At 47.6% G+C, this 22,199-nt stretch overlaps 1 protein-coding gene across 1 annotated transcript in view; it reads left to right on the top strand.

Moving 5' to 3' along the window:
* KLHL29 (kelch like family member 29) overlaps nt 1-11,687 on the top strand; it is a 287,072-nt gene extending 275,385 nt beyond the window's left edge. Inside the window, exons 9-14 of the mRNA XM_069494807.1 lie at nt 70-268; nt 413-595; nt 764-944; nt 6,575-6,768; nt 7,097-7,241; nt 9,548-11,687. Of these exons, the coding sequence (XP_069350908.1) occupies nt 70-268; nt 413-595; nt 764-944; nt 6,575-6,768; nt 7,097-7,241; nt 9,548-9,731 (1,086 nt within the window). The 3' untranslated portion in view covers nt 9,732-11,687. The remainder of the gene's footprint in view (nt 1-69; nt 269-412; nt 596-763; nt 945-6,574; nt 6,769-7,096; nt 7,242-9,547) is intronic.
* Nucleotides 11,688-22,199: the final 10,512 nt, after the last annotated feature.

The raw sequence follows: 22,199 nt of genomic DNA, 5'->3' as shown, positions 1-22,199 counted from the left end.
TCACCACAACTCAGAGGAGGTGGCGTCCTGTCTATAGTCTAAGAAGATCGTGTCTCCTTTACCCTGCAGTATGCGGCTGAGCTCCTGGCGGTCGTCCGCCTCCCCTTTATCCACCCCAGCTACCTGCTCAACGTGGTTGACAATGAGGAGCTGATCAAGTCATCAGAAGCCTGTCGGGACCTGGTCAACGAGGCCAAACGCTACCACATGCTGCCCCATGCCCGCCAGGAGATGCAGACACCCCGGACCCGGCCCCGCCTCTCAGCAGGTATGGAGGGACGTGCCTGGAACCTCCCCAAATGCAGGTGCCTCGGGGTCAGCCCAACTCTGGGTGGTCCCCCAGAGAGGTGCCAGGGACAGATGCTGACAATGTCGGGGTGTGTCCCAAGGGTGCCCATCCATGTCCCCACAGGTGTGGCCGAGGTCATCGTTTTGGTTGGGGGCCGTCAGATGGTGGGGATGACCCAGCGCTCGCTGGTGGCCGTCACCTGCTGGAACCCACAGAACAACAAGTGGTACCCCTTGGCCTCGCTGCCTTTCTATGACCGCGAGTTCTTCAGTGTAGTGAGTGCCGGGGACAACATCTACCTCTCAGGTGAGGCCCCTCAGGGCTGGGGGGCACCGGGTACATGTCAGGGCCGAGGAAGGCCCAGCAGTGTCCACTTTGCAGGTGGAGCTTTTTCCTTCTGACCCTGGGCTGGGCCTGCCAGCCTCAGACCCTCCTCACCCTGCCTGCTCTCTGCACCTCCCATGCTGCCCGCAGGTGGAATGGAGTCAGGGGTGACGCTGGCGGATGTCTGGTGCTACATGTCCCTGCTCGATAACTGGAATCTCGTCTCCAGAATGACAGTCCCCCGCTGTCGGCACAATAGCCTCGTCTACGACGGAAAGATTTACACCCTTGGGGGCCTTGGTGTGGCAGGCAATGTGGACCACGTGGAGAGGTAATGAGGCTACTGTCACCGAGAGCTAAGTCACATCCCTGCTCCTCCCCTGCGCCCCCCATGGTGATGCACCAGAGACTAGATTGTTTGTAAGGCCACAGTCCCAGGCTCTTCAAAAACCACAGCAGGAGACGACTGTGGGATGTGACATGGAAGCAGTCAGGGTGACACCTGCTTTGGCCTTCCCCAGTCACTGAAATGGGGCACTCTTGTCCCTTTTGGCTGGGGGGCAATGTCCCATTTAGGTGTCAGACAAGCTGGAGGCCCAAGATCCAATCTCGAGAGGCACAGGATGAGCCTGACTGCACTGGCCAGCTGGAATGTAGGGCAAAGCTGGGACCAATGGCCGGAACGTGGGCCATGCCAGTGGCTATGGCTCCTTGTCCCTGCCAAGCAGGGGGTCACACACCAGGGGCCTCCCCACCTCCCTCCATCCCACCATCCACACATCCCAGGCAATCTGTTCATAATGTAATGAAGTCACTATACACAAACTAAGAAATTTGAGGGGACAGTCTGGCCAACCCTCTAGAATTCTCTAGAAGAAAAAGCCATGTGTGTTACCCTGCCCTCTGCTGGGAGTCCCAGGCTGGCTTCCTCTTGAGGCCACTGTGTAGGGTGAGACACAGGCGTGGGGAGCCTGAGCTGAGCCTATTTCTGGGCGGAAATACTCCGTCCTTTTCCATTGAGCCAAGGGGACTGTTCTACAGAGACAGATGCCCAAGAGAAGAGCTGGGGAAGCTCCATGAGTCAGCGGAAGAAAAGGAAGGCTTAGTCCTGCTTTTGGAGAAACCGGTGCCCCAGAGAGTGACAAGTTAGGGTGCCCCGCCCCGAAGTACAACCCAGGAGGTGGCAGTTAAGATCACCAGAGCCCTTCTCCCACCCCTCTCCTGCACCCAAGCCCACCACCCCCGCCCATCATCAGCTGCCACTAGAAATCACATCCTCCCATGTGACATCTTTTGCCTGTGAAGCCACACATAGCCCTCAATCTGTATTTTCTTTCCCTCGGTGGTTAATTGGACACTTGACAAATGTTATAGCAAAGATGGTTTCAGAGTGAGACAGGCTCTGAATGTTCATTGTGGGCTTTTAACTCCCCCAAGTGGAGCCCAGAGATGGCTCAGTAACCACATTTAATTGTCATATTGATCTGGAGATAATGGGGAATCCCGTGTGATCACAAGGATCTCAATGCTGTCGTTGGGCCTGGATCAGCCCTGACGCTCGCGGCCCTCAGTGTGACCTGCTCCCCGGCTATGCATGCCCCAGGCCTTCCCAAAGCACCAGCTTCCAGTCATTTGTCATCCAACAATAAACACATGAAAAAGGAGATATTTTCTACGTAGGAGTAAACTGAGCTAGACCCGTCATCTTGCCTTGCTTTCGTCAGCTATTTTTAATCTCCTAAGATGCTGATTACTCATTTTGCAAACTTATACTTGTTGATAAATATGGGGGGTTGCTAGAGGATCAAAGGCACCAGCTAAGAGGTAGAGACAAGCTCCGCTTCTCTGGGGTCCTGGAGTGGTTTTCCAAGGCCCGGGCGTTGCCTGTGTCAACCTTCCCTGATGAAACATCAGCTCGGGCACAGTGTGAGCAAGACCACCTTGGGAACCCCAGGGGCTGGAGGAGCAGTCCAGGACAGCAGGGGCCCTGAGAGCCCTGAACCCTTCCTCAGCCCACTAGGATCTGTCAGCTGTCCTTGTAGTGACAGGATGCAGACTTCAAGCCCCCCGAGCAGTGGGGTGGAGGGTGCAGGGGAAGGGACGCCCACTGCTTCCCAAGGAGCAGAACTGGAGCCCCTTTGGGTAAGTCTGTTTCTGTGCCACATGGTGGCACTGATGAGAATTCAGGGTGACAGGAAGGTCAAGGTAATGAGGAAAGACAGGAGGGTGCTTTGTCCCCCAGGAAGCACTAACGGTACAAATTTCTATTATATTGATAATGAATGAGCTATATGGTGCATTATAATTATATTACATTACAGTATTACAGGAATAGAGCAAGATTATATAATTATAGATTAAAACAACAGTGCAACAGACAAACCTGTATTATATCATTATATAAATAACCGGGTCTAATATTTTGTAGCAATATATTGCAGTAGCTGTGGTTACTGGATAAATGATAGCAGAGCGCCTCACTCCGCGGGGTCATTTGCATGTCATTAGCATATCCTTCTCAAGCAGGAAGCTGACAGATTGAGCTGACGGGAGGGCTCGTGGCTTGGCAATCAGCCACCTGGAATAACAAGCTCTCAGGAAATACGGGTTTGGTGCGGTGTGCCATCATACTGAAAGACCGAGGACTAACAGCCACATAATCTTCCACTGTCTCCCAGCTCCTTCTGCAGGAGCTCTTTGGATCTCTGCCATATTGGCTTAAAAAAACAGATATCTGAACTTCTGACACTGTCCAAAAAGACACTTACTCCATTGCATATAAGCCACATGTCATTCGTCTGGGGCTTAATTGAATCAGCCCTGCTGCTGCCCTTTAAGATACTCTGGCCTCCTCTCAAACCCAAGCACGGAACCGGATGTCACATAGCCCTCGCCCCGAGCCAGAGGCAGGGGCCAAGGGAGTCAGCTTCCTGAGGTCTGAGCTGGAAGAAAGTGGGCCCAGGGTGCTTCCCAGAAAAGGTGTGCTGGGAAAACCCAACTCGGTGGGGCAGTGAGCCCACACCAAGGCCCCACACAGCCAGGCACACGGGGAACCACGTGGGGAGCAGTAGCTGTGTCACCTGCTGGGAGGTCCAGAGTGAGTGCTGGGGCTGCTGGAGTTAGGAGAGAGCAGCCCAAGGAACACCTGGCAGAAACACTGAGGTTCAATCTGCCCCATGAAGTAAGACCCCAAGGTCGAGCCCCTTGGCCGGGCCACCTTATCCCAAGTCTTCTTTTCCCCTCAGCTGTTTCCTGTGGTCCCTTTCCCAGTCTTGCCTGGAGTGTGTGTTCCATCACTCCGTCCTCTCGCTTTGCTGCTCTGCCCTGCACCCCGCAAGCAGCAGATCTGCCCAACCCAGCTCTTGGCCTGCTCTGTGTCCAGCCCGGGGAGGGGGGGCCGAATGCCAACGGAGAAAATCCCGCCTCACCATGCACCGGCCCCACTGCACCGTCGGTGGCCTCCTTACTCCACTGGGGCCTTAACTTAATGCTGCAGGGCAGTCTTTTGGGGTTTCCTTTTTGGCAGTTTCACCTGCTCTCAAGTGCAGGCATTTCTCATCTTTACCGCTCTCCTCAAAGCCCTGACCCCACAGATTCCCCCAGGACTTTCGCCAGCTCTGACTCTTGCTGCACAGAGAAAACGGAGCCATCAGTCAAAACCTCGCTCTCCTCACCGTCACTCCTGCACGTGCACCCACGCTCGTGCTACCCTTGCCTTCCTCCCGCCCGCCCACATGGACCCTGATTCCCCTCCCCATTTCGGAGTCAATTTGCATCTACCTGCATCGTTAGCTCTCCCTCCTCTTTCATGTGTATTTAATCTTTCCTTTTAATCGGGCTCCTTCCTACCAGCAGGCAAACACAATTACACCCTCCCCACCCCCCAAATCACCGAAACCCATGGTGTGCTAGAGCCAGTTCACGCTGGCTCATGAGAGCTGAATGTTAAAATGTCAGCAAATCTGCAAGTCAGTTGTTAACCACAGCTATTATTAAAAATTAAATTACATACACTTACAATTAAATATATTAAAAACAAAGACAATCCATACTCAAAGCTCATCACTTCCTGATTTTTTATTACATTTTACTATGATCTCTGCTCTTGAGGTTAGATATGCCTCTTGTACCTGTGTATGGAGGAGATTCCAGATAACGGACTCCACATTCGGCAGCAGCCCATTCCCATTGGTGGCTTGACCTCAGCCAGGTGGGAGGATTTACATCACAGAAACCACCAAATGCTGCAAACCAGGACTTTTTCCCTAGAGAGCTACTAGTGAAACATCCATCAGCATTCCCCGGACAACCCCTCTTAGCTCCACATTCCTGTCTAGGTCCCACCTGCTCTGCCTCTCACAGCCCAGATTCCTCCCAGAGAGAAGTCCACACCCGTGTCTCCACTGCGTGACCCCCTCCACTCCCCCAGTCACAGTGGCTTCTGCACGTCCCACTCCATGTACAGCACCCTTGGCCACAAGAGCACCAGTGACCTATCTGAGCCTCCCTGGCCTTCCTCCCGGCCTCCATCCCCGAGGCCCCTTGCCTTCTGCAGCATGGCACCGGCAACCCGCTGAGGGTTCAGCGCACACTGCCCCAGCGCACTCCTCAGCCTCAGCTCCTACCTCGCGCCAACGACCCCAAAGCTGAACATTTAGTCTAGACCTGCATCTCCAGCTGCCACTGCGCATCCTCACTGCTGCCCACAAGTGCTTTAAACGCCCTCTCAATAAAACTGAAACCACCCCCACCTCCCCCACTCTCGGTTCCATGTCCCACCAGTACTGTCCCCGCCGTCCAGTCTCCCAAGCCAGAGACTATCATCCTGCTAATGAGTGGCCATATCCATTCACCTTCTGTCCCCGTGTCCTCACACTCCTGTCATTCCTTGATCCAAGCCACTGTCGCTTCGCCAAGCTTCCCATAACAGACTAGCCTAACTAACTAACTAGTCTCCCTTCTAAACCACCCACTACAGATGCTCCTCAACTTACTATGGGGCTATATCCTGCTAAACCAATCATATGTTGCAAACATCATGAGTTGAAAATGCATTTACTACATGTAACCTGCTGAACATCATAGCCTAGCCCAGCCTACCTTAAACACACTCAAAACGCTTATGTTAGCCTGCAGTTGGGAAAAACCATCTAACGTGAAGCCTATTTTGTAATACAGTGTTGAATATCTCACATAACTTATTGAATATTGTGCATTACGTAAAGACTGCAATGATTTTGCACCATCGTACAGTCGAAAACTCAGTAAGTCGAACTGTCATGAGTCAGGGACTGTACTCCAAATTCTCTCAACCACCACCCATACCCACACCTCCCTGCACCTACAGTGCTTTCCTGTACCCACCCCCTCCTGCTCCCCATTTGCTACACTAGTGGCTTATCTAGCCTTCAAGGTGCAGCCAAGGTACCAGCTCCACCGGGAAGCCTCCTTGAGTTTCTCACGGTCCTACCACTGTCGCCCTGTACTCTGATCGTCATCTCTGTGTTTTATTTGGCTGTCTCCCCCTCTGGGCCATGAGCTCCTCCAGGGCAGGAATGGTGTTTAATGTCCCTGTTTCCCCAGTTTCCAGCCCAGAGCCTGGGTATGTGGAAGATGCTCAGTTCAGGGTTGAGATGGAAAGAGAGAGGCGGGGGGACCAAAGGAAGGGAGCACCATGTGAGCAAGGTACGGGGACAGGAATGTGCATAGAGGTTGTGATGGGCAGAAGGAGCCCCTCGGAGGTTCAGGAGGAAGGCCAAGAGGGCTGGTTTGCACCAGACCCTCAGAGGCCTCGAGTGACTCACACCAGTGTCCCGGGTGTGTGATCCCAGGCTATGCCAGGGACTCCAAGGGCAGGGAGTAGATGGCCGTGCCCCCGAATGTCCACTGCCCTTGGTGGTGGTCTCTGCCCTGCACAAGGCCCACCTTTGACCCTGGGCTCCTGTTCTCCTCTTTGCACAGGTACGACACCATCACCAACCAATGGGAGGCGGTGGCCCCTCTGCCCAAGGCGGTGCACTCTGCGGCCGCCACAGTGTGCGGTGGCAAGATCTACGTGTTCGGAGGCGTGAACGAGGCAGGCCGAGCTGCGGGCGTCCTCCAGTCTTATGTTCCACAGACCAACACGTGGAGCTTCATCGAGTCCCCGATGATTGGTGAGAGCCAGCTGTCTCCTGGGGCCAGGGCTGTACCCCCACCTCACTGACTTACTCACTATCCCATGCCCAGAAGTCAGGCAAAGCCCAGCAGCTCTGCAAACCCCGGTCTGCGGGGTGGAGGGAGTGGGTGAGCCCCCAGCCAGATGGCCTGCGAAGAGCAAGCGAGTCAAGGCTCCAGGTATCCCTGGCGCCACGCCTGTCCTCAGGCCAACCAGGGACTGCCTGGAGGTCATTCCAGCTCCCTCCCCTGGAGCGTCTGCTGGGGAAGAAAGGGGAGGGAAGGCCAGGCAGGACCCCTGACCTGCCGCCTCTGCTCTCCTCACAGACAACAAGTACGCCCCGGCTGTCACCCTCAATGGCTTCGTTTTCATCCTGGGTGGGGCCTACGCCAGAGCTACCACCATCTACGACCCTGACAAAGGAAACATAAAGGCAGGCCCAAACATGAACCACTCTCGCCAGTTCTGCAGGTGAGAGGGACTGTGGCAATTTTGCCAGGGACGGAAGGAAGAGGGAGGGTGTGGCGGAGGGGCACAGAGGGATGAGATCACAAGGATTTACCATCATTCGATGCCCAAAGCAATTCCCAGGCCCAGAGCAGTGGCCTCTCCCTCAGCCATGGGGTAGAGTAGCCAGAGCAGAGTGGGGGGCACCCGGGCAGCCTAGAGCAGCCTCCAGCCCAGATGCCCAACGCCGGGGCTCTAGGTGACCCCACCTGAAGCAGAAAGGAAGTGTTTCCTAAAGGCACAAAGCCACCAGGACCACCTGCCCCATCACAGACGGAGGCAGTGCTAGGCCAGAGCTGTGCAATGCCCTGCAGGGACAAGGGGCTTCTCGGGGGAATGCTCTGATTGCACTCATGACCCTGACGGCCCTTGGGAGCTGGGCCCAGCGAGGCGCCCAAGGATCAGCCACACTGCAATCACAGCACCTGACTGGGCAAAGGCACACACAGACCCGCCCCTGCCGAAAGAGAAGGCAGGGGGCATAGCGCAGCTCAGTCCCCAGACTGCCTGGCCCCGTGGCAGTAAGATGCCAGTCCCTGCTCTTCCAGCCCCATCCTTTCCCGCACTAAGAGGAACAAGGAATAAGAAGGGACTCCAGAAACCCATGATCAGCACTTCCATGCCAGCTCTTCCCCGAAGACATCTCGTGCCTCTGCAGAGGTAACCACTGAATCCACAATGTGCAAATAGCATGAAGCACTTATTGAGTGCCCACTGTTTGTGTAGCATAGCTAGAAAAAATATAATCTGGCCAGGTTTGATAATCCCAACACATTGGGAGGCTGAGGCAGGAGGATCGCTTGAGGTCAGGAGTTCAAGACCAGCCTCAGCAAGAGCGAGACCCTGTCTCTACTAAAAATAGAAACATTAGCTGGGCGTGGTGGCACATGCCTGTAGTCCCAGCCACTCAGGAAGCTGAGGCAGGAGGAGCACTTGAACCCAGGAGTTTGAGGCTGCTGTGAGGTATAATTGCGCCTCTGCACTCCTGGACGACAGAGCAAGATCCTGTCTCTTAAAAAAAAAAGATATAACCCACCACTAGTAGGCTATATCATGTGACCTTGGACACATAACTTCCCTTCTCTGGGGAAGTTCTGTGAAACAGGCGATTGGACCAGACAACTGCTAAGCTTCTGTTAGCATCAAGATTCTGCAGTCCTCGAGCCATACTTTCACATCACGCACTCGAATGGGGTGTGCAAAGCGCAGTCTGACGGCCCTGCCAATGATAGACAACTGGAGTAGTGAGCCCCACTTGCAGGGAGGAGACTAGAAGTGGACGGGAAAGACTCCCTGCCAGAGGGAAGATCTAAGTCAGGTCTTGCAAGAGAAGCAGGGAAAAGGTACGCCACAAAAGGAGACATATGGGGCTCTAGACGGCGTGGAACTGTGAGGGAGAGAAGGCTGGAAGCCTCAGTGTCGGGTAAGAAGTCTAGACTGACGTATTCTGTTCGAGGCATTTCAGAAACAGGTGAAGGCTTTGAAAAGCTATGTGTTCCATTTCAGGAAATAGCCACGAGGAAATGGACTTTAGCTGAAATAAAGGAAAAGTCAGGGCTGCCACATGGGTCTGGACAGTGTGAAGAGATAGCTGAAACACACTAGGGGAAGGAGTGCAGACAGGGCGGAGACGCTGAGCTCTCCCCATGGGGAGAGCTGACTCAGACAGCAAGATCCACCCAGGGAGTGTCACACAGGGAAGGGCAGCCCCGTGCAGTCCTAGGGGGGCAGCGGCTCCAGGCTGCACAAGTGAAGAAAGCACAGCCCCCTGGCGCACAGCACCACCAGCACTCTGGCAGGACAGAACTCCCAGTCGAGTGGCTGATATTCAATGACAATTTAGCTCCTTATTGTTCCCTGTCCTGGCATTCCTGTGAGTCAGGTTCCCAATCCGATTTGCGCAGTGGGCAGGCTCTGTGTGCACAACACAAGAAAGGTGCCCCATAGAGCCCGAGTGACCTGCACCTGTATCCAGGGCGGCTCCTCTCCCAGCCATTGCAGGCAGCCCGGCAGGGCAGGGAGGGAGGCCCGGTACAAGGGAGCGTTTCTCGCAGCTTTCGGGGTGGGACAGCATGGCACCCCGATGGCCCTGCAGGAAAGGTGTTTCCCTTATGCCAGCTCCGGTCAGAGGACAAAGGAGAGCGGCAAGATCCCACGCGACTTTGGCGACAGGGTACGGGCGGCGTGCACCAGGACACGGGGTCGAGACTGTCTCCCGGTCCAAGTTGGGAGTGAAATGCCTCATTCTCTTCCCGCTTTCCCTCTGACAGCGCGGTGGTGCTCGACGGCAAGATTTATGCCACCGGAGGCATCGTTAGCAGCGAGGGGCCCGCCCTGGGCAACATGGAAGCCTACGAGCCCACAACCAACACGTGGACCCTGCTGCCCCACATGCCCTGCCCGGTGTTCAGACACGGCTGCGTGGTGATAAAGAAATACATTCAAAGCGGCTGACGTCAGCAGCAGGCCCGACGCGAGACTGTGGGCAAGGCTGGTGAGGCAAATGCTACACACAAGGATAATTTTTCAGCGACACCAACAAGAGGCCAACAAAACACGATCAAGGAACTCACTATGCTAAACATTTTGAATATTCTCTACATTGAATGTAGAAAATCATCCTTGCCTTGGGGTGAAAGGGGGCACGGCGCCCCGAGCAGCAGGCACCGCGCACGCGCCGCGCCGGGCTCCCCGGCCGCGCGGGGGCGCTTGCTCTGAACGGGGGCGCTCGCTCTGCCCGGTGCAATAGAGTTTCACATATTTTTCAGCTGGGAGAGAGAAGCTGTTTTTTCCTTCCTGCAGAGCAAGCTTGATCCCTAAACAACCATAGATCAGTTATCCTATGACAATATTAGGCATCAGGCTCTTTTGGAAAAAGATCAAAGTGTCCTTATCACTTTGATTCCTACTTTTGTTTTTTAACCGATCTACACTTTCAGTGGCCAAGAGAAAACAAGGGACAGTACCGTGCGTCAGGAGTCCCCGCTGGGGCAGAAGCGGAGTCCAGCCGCCCATGCAGAGCCGGGTGTGGCGGCCGCGGGGACAGCTGGGGAGAGCTGTCTGCCCGTCACAGTTTTCTACCATGTTTTTGCTGGAGGACAAGGTGATTGTGCTAGCTTTCTCTTACCCAATATGAATTATTTAGATTTCTGAGGCATTTTCTTGATAAACAAAAGGCTATTTTTAAGTACTGAGAGAAGGAGGAGGCCACAAGAGGGATAATGTGGGAATTCCCAAAGCTCTTTGTAGGTAGTGCCAGAGGGGGGCCTTTGCTCTCATTTTTCTATGTGCAGAATAGAGGATCTCTCCTGGGGTGGGCAATGCCCCCGTTTTATTTTTAGAGGAAGTAACTCCCAGACAGCCCCGTGAAAGCTGTGCCTCGTGGAGGCATCACCCAAGGAAGAAGAGTCTGTTCTAGAAGGAAAGCAGTTCTGGCTCACGCCACCCCTCGGGCTCCCTCCGCGACGCAACGCGGAGGACCCAGAACAGGCAGGAAGGGAAGGAGGAGGGGGGAGAATAAATGTCTACAAAGCACAGGAGACTATTTTTGATATTTATAGCTATATATTAAGGCACCTGCCACGAGAGCTCTCAGGATGGGGACAGCCTTCTCAGCCGAGCCGTGGCAGCCCAGGCCTGGGGGGCGTGAGCAGAAACTCTCTTCCTGTCACACACGAACCTGCGGAAAGGGAAGCCAGGAGGGAGGTCACACCGTGGCTCAAAAGAGAAAGGCCTTCCTGCTAGTCCTTAGCCCCTCAAACCTCACACGGTCATCAGTTTCCATTCCAGGGCAGGAAGAGCGCCGCCGCCGCTGCGCTGTTGAGTTGAAGTTGGTACCAAATACACATTTACCACTTTTATATCTGGGAAATCAACTCGCCGTCATTTCATAACAACCATTTATAAGGAGAAAGAGACAGGACGCGCTTTCCATCTTTCAGTATTTGAGGACACGAAATTCCAATCCTAATGTCGGGCATCAACTTCTAGCACTACAAAGTGTGGCTCCCACTTGGACAGGATACCGAGCTTCGTTATGCAGTTTTTAATATTATTTATTATTTTAAAAAGTAATAAGCACAAAACTACATACATTGTATGTCATTTAAAGTATTTATGTCAAACAGGGTGCAAGTGTGAACCCAAGGACTGGAGCACAAATTTCTAACTGCCCGGGGCAGGGCGGATGTTAGCATTGGTGTGCGTCTGCCTCCAAAGGAGGTGCTAGTGCTCAAGACTCAACACAGATGACATTGAAATTCCGTTTCTCTCCTCATCTATCACACTGGAGCAAAACTGGCTATTTCTGTGAATGATATAAAACAGGGTTCTCTGTAATGGTATTGTACATAGTATATGTTTATTGTTAAGTTCTTGTTATATTATAATAAATATATTTATAGATCTAGACCCGGAAGCCAAATGTCTTTGTGTGCCATCGTCTTCGCCACAGTGACACAAAACCCCTGTTCTACCTCTCGCACGTCAGCTGCCTGGGTTCTCTTATAGACTTGAATGCAGATTGCCATGATCAGAAAGGATAGGACTCTTTAGCTAGGGGATGTATAGCGCGGAAAAGGAAACCAAGAATAACGGACAATTGAAAGTCAAAGTTGAAAGGGACTTGTGAACACCCCAGAAACACTCCGAGGATCTTCCTTTAGTTTACGTGTTCTATCTCATCACACTTGTGCAACGGAAAGCTCCCAAGTTAGCTTCCCACTGGTATCACTCCTGGGCCTGGGACCCATTTTTTCAGCACTGTGCCAGGGCCAAAAGGCAGCTCCAACTCATTGGCCTAAGAGACAGGACACACTTCTTCCAGGAAGAACGAGGTGTGATTCCTTTCCCAAAATCCAGCCAGGGTGGCCTCCCTCCCTCCTTCAGTCACGAGACTGCTCTCTAGCCTGTCCCATCCACCTCCTTTGCTATGCTAAGGCTCCCAAGGCTCCCAGGGTGCAGATGTGGAACACCAGATGGGATTGCTCATCCTCTAGTGGGGAAAGAAGTTTCGATTTAGCAGATTAGTAGCAGAAGGTAGATTTACCAGCGGTGCCACCCATGTGAAGAGCCTCACACCCTTAATCCCCAAATCTCACCAAGACCTGTGTCTCTTTGCAAGAAAAAAGTCTGAAGAGGGTGGGTCAGCGTAGGTGAGAGAGGGAGATCTTCAGAGAACTTGGCTGAGGCCTTTGAGTGGACCACACACTTGTCAAATAAATATTCGCAATGATATCTTCAGAACACGAGTCCTAGAGGAGAGGATGGAGGATGTCTAGAAGATGACAATTGTAAAGAGCTGAAATTAACAACCTGTGATAAAAATCAATAGTTTTATTAACTCCTTTCTTGCCTACCCCATTTTCCTAAATCAAGGGAAATGTTCTCTGGGTCTATGAAGAGTCTGTGTATTTCAGACATAATTCTGGGTGGTGAACACATTACATTTTACCATAGAAAACATGTGTGTCCACTATTCGGAGCCCATATAACCATGGGGAGTGTCAAGGTACAACCATCAAACCTGACACGGATAGCCGCGAACCAGAGGCAAGTCACATTGTGTGTGGTGGGGGGGGTGGGTGGGTATGTGTGTATGGTATTTCTTTAAACTCACAGCCAATATAAGAGAACAGTCAGGAAAAATATTTGTGGTCTATATGACAAAGGATTAATATCTTTATTAAAGAACCCGTGTAACTCAATAGAAAATGGTAAGTGATTCCAACAGTTCAATAGAATCGGCCTTAGACCAACAAAGAGGAAACGTTGCTAGTAAACACACAACAAAAAACCTCAGCATTGGTAGTTACTAAATAATGAAAATCAGAATAATGAGATAACATCTTTTACCTACTGAATTAGCTTCCCAAACCTAAAAAAAAGTCGAGGGGAAAGGGGAACTGCAAATGCTGAGGAGGAGCAGTGAAACTCTTCAGCACTGCCAAGGGCTTTTAAAACTCAACTGGCCCTTTTAGAAAGCAACGTGACAGGTGCCGCGTATTAAGAGCCAAAGGAATATCACACCTGATCCAGTAAATCCACTTCCGGGCATCCGTGAGCAAATAATAAAACTGCGGAAAAAGTCATATACAGTCGGCCCTCCGTATCTGCTGGTTCTGCATCTACGGATTCAAACAAACATGGATTGAAAAACTTTTGCAGAAAAAATAAAAATAATATAAATTTTTAAAAAATTCAGCATAACAACTATTTACATAGTCTTTACATTATATTAGATATAAGTAATCTAGAGATGATTTAAAGCATAGGGGAGGATGTGCGTAGGTTATATGAAAATACTACACCATTTTAGGGACTTGGGCATCCAGGGGTTTTGGTGTCCATGGGGTCCTGGAACCAATCCCCTGCAAATACCGAGGGATGGCTGTAATAATAACTAGCTCTCATGTGCTGACACTAGCAAAATGCCAGACACTGTGCTAAGCACTTAAAGCACTAAATCTTCACAATTCTTTCACATTTTTACCATGCTCAAAAAAAAAAAAAAAGGAAAAACAATCTTCACAATTCTATGAGATAGGTACTATAGACATGCAGCAGTACAGAAAACACAAGAGGGAAAAAAGCAAGATTCATATTTGTATATGATTGTGGATAATATATATATGTAATATATAATATATATATATACAGATATATAAGATGAGTATATTAAAAGTGACTAGATTTGCAGTAAAAAAAAAAAAACCTATTAATTGTACTGATGGAATTGTGGGCAATTTTTCTTCTCTCTTCTCCAAAATTCCTATAAAGTAATGACATTACTTTTATAATAAAGATATATATGTGTATATATCTTTATTGGGAAGTGAGGGACACAGAGCAATCTTTCCCCTATATTTCAGTCTGAGAAATTCTCTTTTGTGAAGATCATTTCCCATTTTGGGTACCATAAATAATGGAGAAGTTAGAAAGTGTTCAAAATAAAGTGCCCATCAATACACGAGTGGATTAATAAAATGTGGTATATGTATACCATGGAGTTCTACTCAGCCACAAAAAACAATGGTGATCTAGCACCTCTTATATTATCCTGGATAGGGCTGGAGCCCATTCTACTAAGTGAAGCATCACAAGAATGGAAAAACAAGCACCACATGTACTCACCATCAAATTGGTTTTAACTGATCAACACTTATGTGCACACACAGTAATAATATTTATCGGGTGTCAGGCAGGTGGGAGGGGGAGGAGGGAGGGGGGAGGGGGGAGGAGGAAGGAGGGGATGGGTATATATACACCTAAGGGGTACAGTGTGCACTGTCTGGGGGATGGACACGCATGAAGCTCTGACTCGGGTGGAGCAAAGGCAATATGTTTAACCTAAACATTTGTACCCCCGAAATATGCTGAAATAAATAAATAAGGTAACAAAGATAATTGCAAATAAAAAAACTAGTGTTAAAACTCTGGAATGGGTTACCAAGAGCCTTGTGAATATCTTCTATAATTAAAACTTAATAATATATTTATATAACATAATTGCACACATTATCTCATTTCATCCTCTCAACTGCCCTAAAAGGCATAGGGCCTCATCTTCACTCTTTAAGAAGAGGAAACAATCTCAGAAAACTTAAGTGACTTGCCCAGTGATAAGTAATAGCTATGCCATGCCCCAGGCGTTCTACATACATTATCGGATTTAATCCTTAAAACAATCCTGCAAAGCACGGTTAACCCCATCCTACAGTGAGACCACAAGGCTCTGAGACAGTGAGCAGCAGGTCTACAGCATAGCAGCATTCAAACCCGGCTCAGTGGGACCCCAACGAGCGTGCGCTGCATCCTACAGCTTCTCCAAGGCTGCCTGGAGTTTTAAGCACCTTCCTCCTCTCCAAGCTACACCAAAAGTCTGTAATAAGAAAACAGAGAACTCTGAACATGATAGACATTCGGCTCTCTGTCAGAAACAGTCCCCTTCAGAAGCAGTTTTTTAAATGCCTGGTAAGAGTCTCAGCAACACACAGAAGGCTTTGGCTTTAAACAGAAGACTTGGGTCTGGGGTAAGTAGAGACCACTAGGATGCCAGACCACCCATTGCTGCCTCACTGGAAACTCCTGTGAGCCTCCCTCTGCAATGAACTCCTGAGGGGCCCCTGACGTTCCTGTTGACCACGAGCCCCCGCTGGAAGAGCAGAGGAAAGGGGAGGACAGTACAGGCACTGGCTGCACCCTCCTCAGCCCCAAAGGGAGCAGCATTGACCCTGACACCCAAGGATGCAGAAGGTTAAAGGGTTTTCCTGCCCAGGTCAAGGAGCAGACTAAAGTGGGGACACAACGCCAAGGAGCCTGCCTTTTCCACACAATGGCAAAAATAAGACTGAGATGTGCTGTTGTAGGTAGACACAAAGAGGAAGCCCATGGTCTTCTTTCCAAAAAGTAGGAATCCAAAAATATGTGTTCACCTTCCCAAACTTGTAACCATGTACTCTGCTGCCTACTATGTACCATGTGGCGGGTCATTTGGGTTTCTTTCCTCCTAGAAGATGAGGACAGCCTTTGAATGGACTGCTGGTTGGTAAGGCTGCCATCTCGGCATGTCTTCCATCTGCCCCCGCAGGGCACCTTGCCCTGGTGCGCAGTGACAGCCAGGCCACCCCACTCTATGCAGCATAACAAATGTTTGAGTTATGACAAAGTATAGGCAAGGCCACAACTTTGTACACTGCTTTAGCCCATCCCTGTTGTCTGCGGATGACTGAAGAAGTGATAGTTTTTGTTAAAGGGTTTTCATCCACTACGTGTACAGAATTCCTTCATTCTTAGCGAAGCTCAAGTGCAAACTGGTGCACCAGAGGACCCCTCAGCCCTGTCTCCTCAGGGTTTCAGCCCTGTCCGTAAAATCCGTCACTGAGGCTCTTCAGCTCACCACCTAAATTCTGCAGTCCCCTTCTGTCACCACAGCCTTATTTTAAGCCCTTATCATTTCTTGCCTTAATTGTTGCTAAAGCCCCTTTTTTCTGGTTACTTCTTTCATAACAGATTTATTGACATATAATTCACATACCATAAACATCACCCATTTAAAGTGACAAATTTGGTGGTTTTTAGTATATTCGCAGAGTTGAGCAACCATCACCAATTGCAGAACATCTTCATCACCCTCAAAAGAAACCTGTACCCATTAGCAGTCACTCCCCGTTCCCCAACGCCCAGCCCCTGGCAACCACTGATCTACTGTCTCTATGGGTTTTCTATTATGGATGTTTCATATAAATGGAATCATATAATACATGGCCTTTGTTTCTATCTTCTTTCACTTAGCATGGTGTTCCCAAGGTCCGTCCATGTTGTAGCATGTATCCATGCTCCATTCTTTTTATGACCCAATAATATTCCATTATATGGATATATACAAAGTAGATACATTTTATTCATCCATTCATCAGTTTTTGGACATTTGGGTTATTTCCACATTTTGGCTATTATGAATAATGCTGCTAGGAACAGTCATATACAAGATTTTCAGATTAAACAAATTTGGACAATGCTGGTTTTACCATTTAGCAAGGTTAAACAGGTTTCTTTACTACAGATTTCTCAGGGTCAAAAATAGGCCAACATTCATTCTAACTTTACTAAAGTATTAATAGATGTACAAGGCTGACTTTTCCCAACTTATTTGGCCACAACCAAATTTTTCTTCTCTTTTAAATTATAATACAATCTCAAATAATCACATGGAAGTCTGGGATCAATACATTCTGCCCCTCATCTTTGAAAGAAGCGTAACAGAAAGTAAAATTTTCTGAAAGACTCAGAAGCAAATTCTAATTTAGAATTCTCAAAATATTTCTTAAGAAAAATATATCTTTTATATGGTAGCAGAAGAAATAAGATCAGTATTCTTGAAGTCAACAAACTTCTTTTCTGAATAAAGCATAATATTTCATAGGAATTATCTTAAGTCCCCAAAAGAGTTTAGTCTCTCTACTCATGCTGTAATATTTTTTAATTGGAAAAATTCGAATAAACACATCTACAATAACTACTGTACACATAAACTAAAACACCCAGCCTACATACATATCCAATGATAGTTGCAAAAGTGAATTTCTGGAAAAGACTCCTGGACGTTTTGTACCTTGTTAATTTTGAACCACCTGACAATCTTCTTAAGTCAGCTGCAGCGAAGAACAGAGAAGTCAATCACTTGTGTCCCATCTATATATAAAATTCAAATTTTTTCACATTAATTCTAGTATTTACATTACAATATCATATTAAAACACAAAACATTCTATTTAATATTTGTGTTTAGATTAATATATGTTAATAGGGAGACAAAGTTTCCTACAATTCCAGCCATAAAAGCTTGATAATGTGGGGTTGCTTTTTTGTTTCAGTGTGGATAAATAAATTTAAGTTCAAACAACGTGGAAATTAGTGTAAAGAAATATTTCAAAGATCTGAAACTGATTTTTTACAGCATGACAGGCAATTACTCCTTTCTTTGCTCCATTTTAAACATAATCTGCTAAACTTCTTTATTAGAGTATGGTAAATGACAGAGCTGACAGCTTACTGATGTTTCCTTTAAATATGTGAAATAATTTGAGACTGCCCACCACAAATAACGTTTATTTCACTAACATATTAAGTATCATGTTACTTGTGGATTGTCACATTTCTTTCTAAAGGAATACTGCTTGCAAAGTCTTGTTGAAATACTTTGCACTCATTAAAATGCTAAAATAGAAATTTGTAATTAATTTCCAACACTTTCTCAAAAAACCTTAATAAGCAAAGTATACACAATGTTTAGAAATAGTACTATCTCTTTTCAAAATTAACTTTACTTTGTTGCGACAATGAGAAGGTAAGAAAAGCTGTGTGTTCTATACAGATAGCCACAGACAAATGACTAGGGCTATTCATGTTTTTATGAACAGTTCCAAAGGTTCCTGAGCCTGTGATTTTCTCTGTGGTTCTTAAACTCCTGTGAGGGACACACAGTTTTAGCGCAATGGTGTTGAGAAACTGGAAATTCCAGAGCAATTAGTAATTTATAGAGATTAAATATGTTAAACAGCACCTGACATGGCACCTTTTGTTGTTGCTGTTACCTGGCTCTCTTCTACCCACGAAATCTCTGACAAGTCTCCATCCCGTATCTGCACACGACCCCTCCTATTGTACTTGCTCTTAGTTTCATCAGAGACCTTCCCGGTCCTGTCCATTGTCTTCCAATTTAGCAGCCCCACCCTGGTTTCACTTCCAGAGGAATGAAATTCTTCTCCCCAAAATTATCTCAATCTCCTAACATACTAGTCCTTCTGTTGGATACACAAGACAAAACTATAATCCTAACTTAATCCAATTATTAGCCCCCTCTGATGTTTCATTCGAGAGACAGCTGCAAGGGAAAACAACCGCACATTCACACAGACCGGTGCCACTACTAATTCACGGTCTCCACCCTCCACTGTGCCCTCACCTTATTCTGATCTGCTCTGGTATAACGCCCTTGCCCATTTCCATCACTGACTATCCTAAACCTTCACTTCCTTCCCAGCCCTCACTCTTAGCAGGAAAGTACACCTTTTCATCAAAATAACTAAGGCGGAGAGGATGGTGGCAGTGGCTGCGCCGTTTTTTTAATCTTCCAGAACTGCCCATTAAAAACAGAGAAACTAGGATGAAAAATCCAAAGACTTGCAGACAGCATCCAAAACAAAATTAAAAGCCAAGGACTCTCCAGAACTCCAATCCCAAGTAGGAAGAAACAAACCATTCACACCTATGAGACCTCTGCAGTCTGTGTGTGTGAGGAAGCTGATGGAACTGAGAACCCAGCAGGTACTCACCAGCGTGCTCGGGGGCTGCGCGAAGAGCCCAGCACGGAGAGGAGTTGGGCATGCCCAGTTCGCAGGTGAGTGCAGGTTCTGTAGCAAGTGAGACCCTTGTGAATCCTCAACACTAATCAGCCAAACCCCTCTTCCAGGACAGAGCCCCAGACTAAAAACTACTAGGGAGAGGATCTAAACTGAACAGCACAGGGGCAAAAGAAACAGAGGAAAAAAGAGGTCTAGATAGAAGTAGGGGCGAGGAGCAAAGTCAGGAGATTTCAGAAAGTAAGCAGCCAGATTTTTCAAACACTTCACAAAAATAACAGAAGAGAGAGCTCTAGAGCCACGAAATTCAGGCTTCCTTCTAAAAGTTCAGGAAAAGTAATTTCGAGTAAAAATGAGCAACAAAAGGATTAAGGGGAAATACCATATAAATACATTACAAGAAAAAACTTTAAAAGGAGAAAGCTACCCCTATGGGCAATAAAAGCACTCCAAAAAGACATGCCTACAAAATGCATGAAAACTATAACCTCATATCTCAACATGAGTAAAAGGGCACATGACAATAATATAAGAAATGGGCCGGGCGCGGTGGCTCACGCCTGTAATCCTAGCACTCTGGGAGGCCGAGGCGGGTGGATTGCTCAAGGTCAGGAGTTCGAGACCAGCCTGAGCGAGACCCCGTCTCTACTAAAAATAGAAAGACATTATATGGACAACTAAAAATCTATATAGAAAAAATTAGCCGGGCATAGTGGCGCATGCCTGTAGTCCCAGCTACTCGGGAGGCTGAGGCAGTAGGATCGCTTAAGCCGAGGAGTCTGAGGTTGCTGTGAGCTAAGCTGACGCCACGGCACTCACTCTAGCCCGGGCAACAAAGTGAGACTCTGTCTCAACAAAAAAAAAAAAAAAAAAAAAATAATAATAATATAAGAAATGAAAGAATAATATAACTCAGAATTAGAAAAACTCACAAAGGAAGTAAAGTAACTCAGGCAGAATTAGAAAAAAAATTATTTTAGAAATGTAGGCTAAACTAGAAAGAATACAATAGTGAATAAGAAACAGAAAATGCCTTAAGACAAACAGAAGGAGAAAAAAAGGACAGGACATTTTTTAAAGTAACAAAAAATGAAGAAACTTCTGGTTCTGGTTAAGATGAGTAAGCATACACTGCCATATCTTTCCCACTGATTACAGCTAAAAACCCGGGACAGAAGACATAAAGCCATTATCAAAGGGCTCTGAAAAATAAAAGAGCCAGTATACTGGGTAGGAAAATCAAAAGTCAAAGAAGGACTCACTTGGCAGTGACCCCTCGGGTATGTGCCTTTGACCCCCTGTATCTCCCAGCTCACTCTCTGGGGCACCAGGACCCCAGAAGAAAACCCTCTCGTTAGACCCTCCACACCCAGACCCAGGTGAGCCCAGGAACGCACTGGCCTCCTCATGGCAGCAATGGCTGTGACGACAGAAATATCCCCAGAGGTTCCTGTCTCTCTTTGTGGTCAGACCACAAAGAGAAGGGGCCCCTTGGAAGCCTGAGAGTGAGGGAAGATCCAGGGAGTAAGGAGCTGGAGAAAGAGGTCCTTAAAATTATTGTACAAAATCCTAAGCTGGACATGTGTAGAACTGACCAGGACCAATAGAGAAAAGGCTTTGAGATCAGCACTACGATACAGACCACCGCCAGGTCCTCAAACTTGCCCTTGAGCTGTGCACATGCGAGCTGTACTAATCTCGTAGGGTTGCTGTAAAAAGTTACTGCAAACTTAGTGTCTTGGCTGGGCACGGTGGCTCACGCCTGTAATCCTAGCACTCTGGGAGGCCTAGGCGGGAGGATTGCTTGAGCTCAGGAGTTCGAGACCAGCCTGAGCAAGAGTGAGACCCCATCTCTACTTAAAAAAAAAAAAAAAAAAAAAAAATAGAAAGAAATTTGGCCAGGCAACTAAAAATATAAAAAATTAGCCAGGCATAGTGGCGCATGCCTGTAGTCCCAGCTACTCGGGAGGCTGAGGCAGGAGGATCGCTTGAGCTCAGGAGTTTGAGGTTGCTGTGAGCTAGGCTAACGCCACGGCACTCACTCTAGCCTGGGCAACAGAGTGAGACTCTGTCTCAAAAAAAAAAAAAAAACAAAAAACGAAGACATATTCAGATGAAAGAAAATTAAGATTTTGTCACTACTACACTTCTTCAAAAGAAATGCTAAAGCGTATTCTTTGGGTAGAAGGAAAATAAAAGCTGGGACTTAAGTAATAAAGGACGAGCAACAGAAACAATAAATGTCTGTGTGAATATAACAGATTATTTCTTACCCTTTAAGTTCTTAAAATATTTGTGACTGTTAGAAGAAAAAATTATAACACTGTCTGATGGAGTTTTCATATGGCAACTATAGCATATGGCTGGAAGATTTCTATATATTACTTGAGGTAGAAAAATATTAACTTCAGGTACACTGTGAAAAGTTAGGTATGTATTATATATTGTAAATCTCAGAGAAACCCCTAAAAGCCATTGAAAGAGAAACAGCAAAAAGCCAATAGATAAATTAAAAGGTACTATTAAAACTACTTAAATCATCCAAAAGAATCCACAGGAATAAAAAACAGAGACAAACATAAAACATAAAATACAATGGTAGATTTAAATCCAAACATATCAATAATTACATTAACGTAAACCACCTCACACCCAGTAGGATGGCTGCTGTATAAAACAAACAAAAAACTAGAAAATAAGAAGAGAAATTAGGACCTTGTGCACCATTGGTGGGAATGTAAAATGATATAGCTGCCAAAGAAAACAGTATGGTAATTTCTTAAAAAATTAATAACAGAATTACCATATGATCCAGCAATTCAACTTCTGGATATATACAAAAAAGAAATGAAAGCAGGTTCTCAAGAAGATATTTGTACACTCGTCTTCATACCATCATTTGCAATAGCCAAAAGGTAGAAGCAACCCAAGTGTCCATCAAAGGATGAATGGACAAACAAAATGTTGTATATACGGTTCACTCTTGAACGACATGGGGTTTAGTGGTGCCAATCACTGCACAAACATCCATGTATAACTTTTGACTCCCCAAAAACCTGTT

The sequence above is a fragment of the Eulemur rufifrons genome, chromosome 19 (genome assembly GCF_041146395.1).
Source record: "Eulemur rufifrons isolate Redbay chromosome 19, OSU_ERuf_1, whole genome shotgun sequence".
Classification (NCBI taxonomy): domain Eukaryota; kingdom Metazoa; phylum Chordata; class Mammalia; order Primates; family Lemuridae; genus Eulemur; species Eulemur rufifrons.
This window is presented reverse-complemented; position numbering and strand designations above follow the sequence as displayed.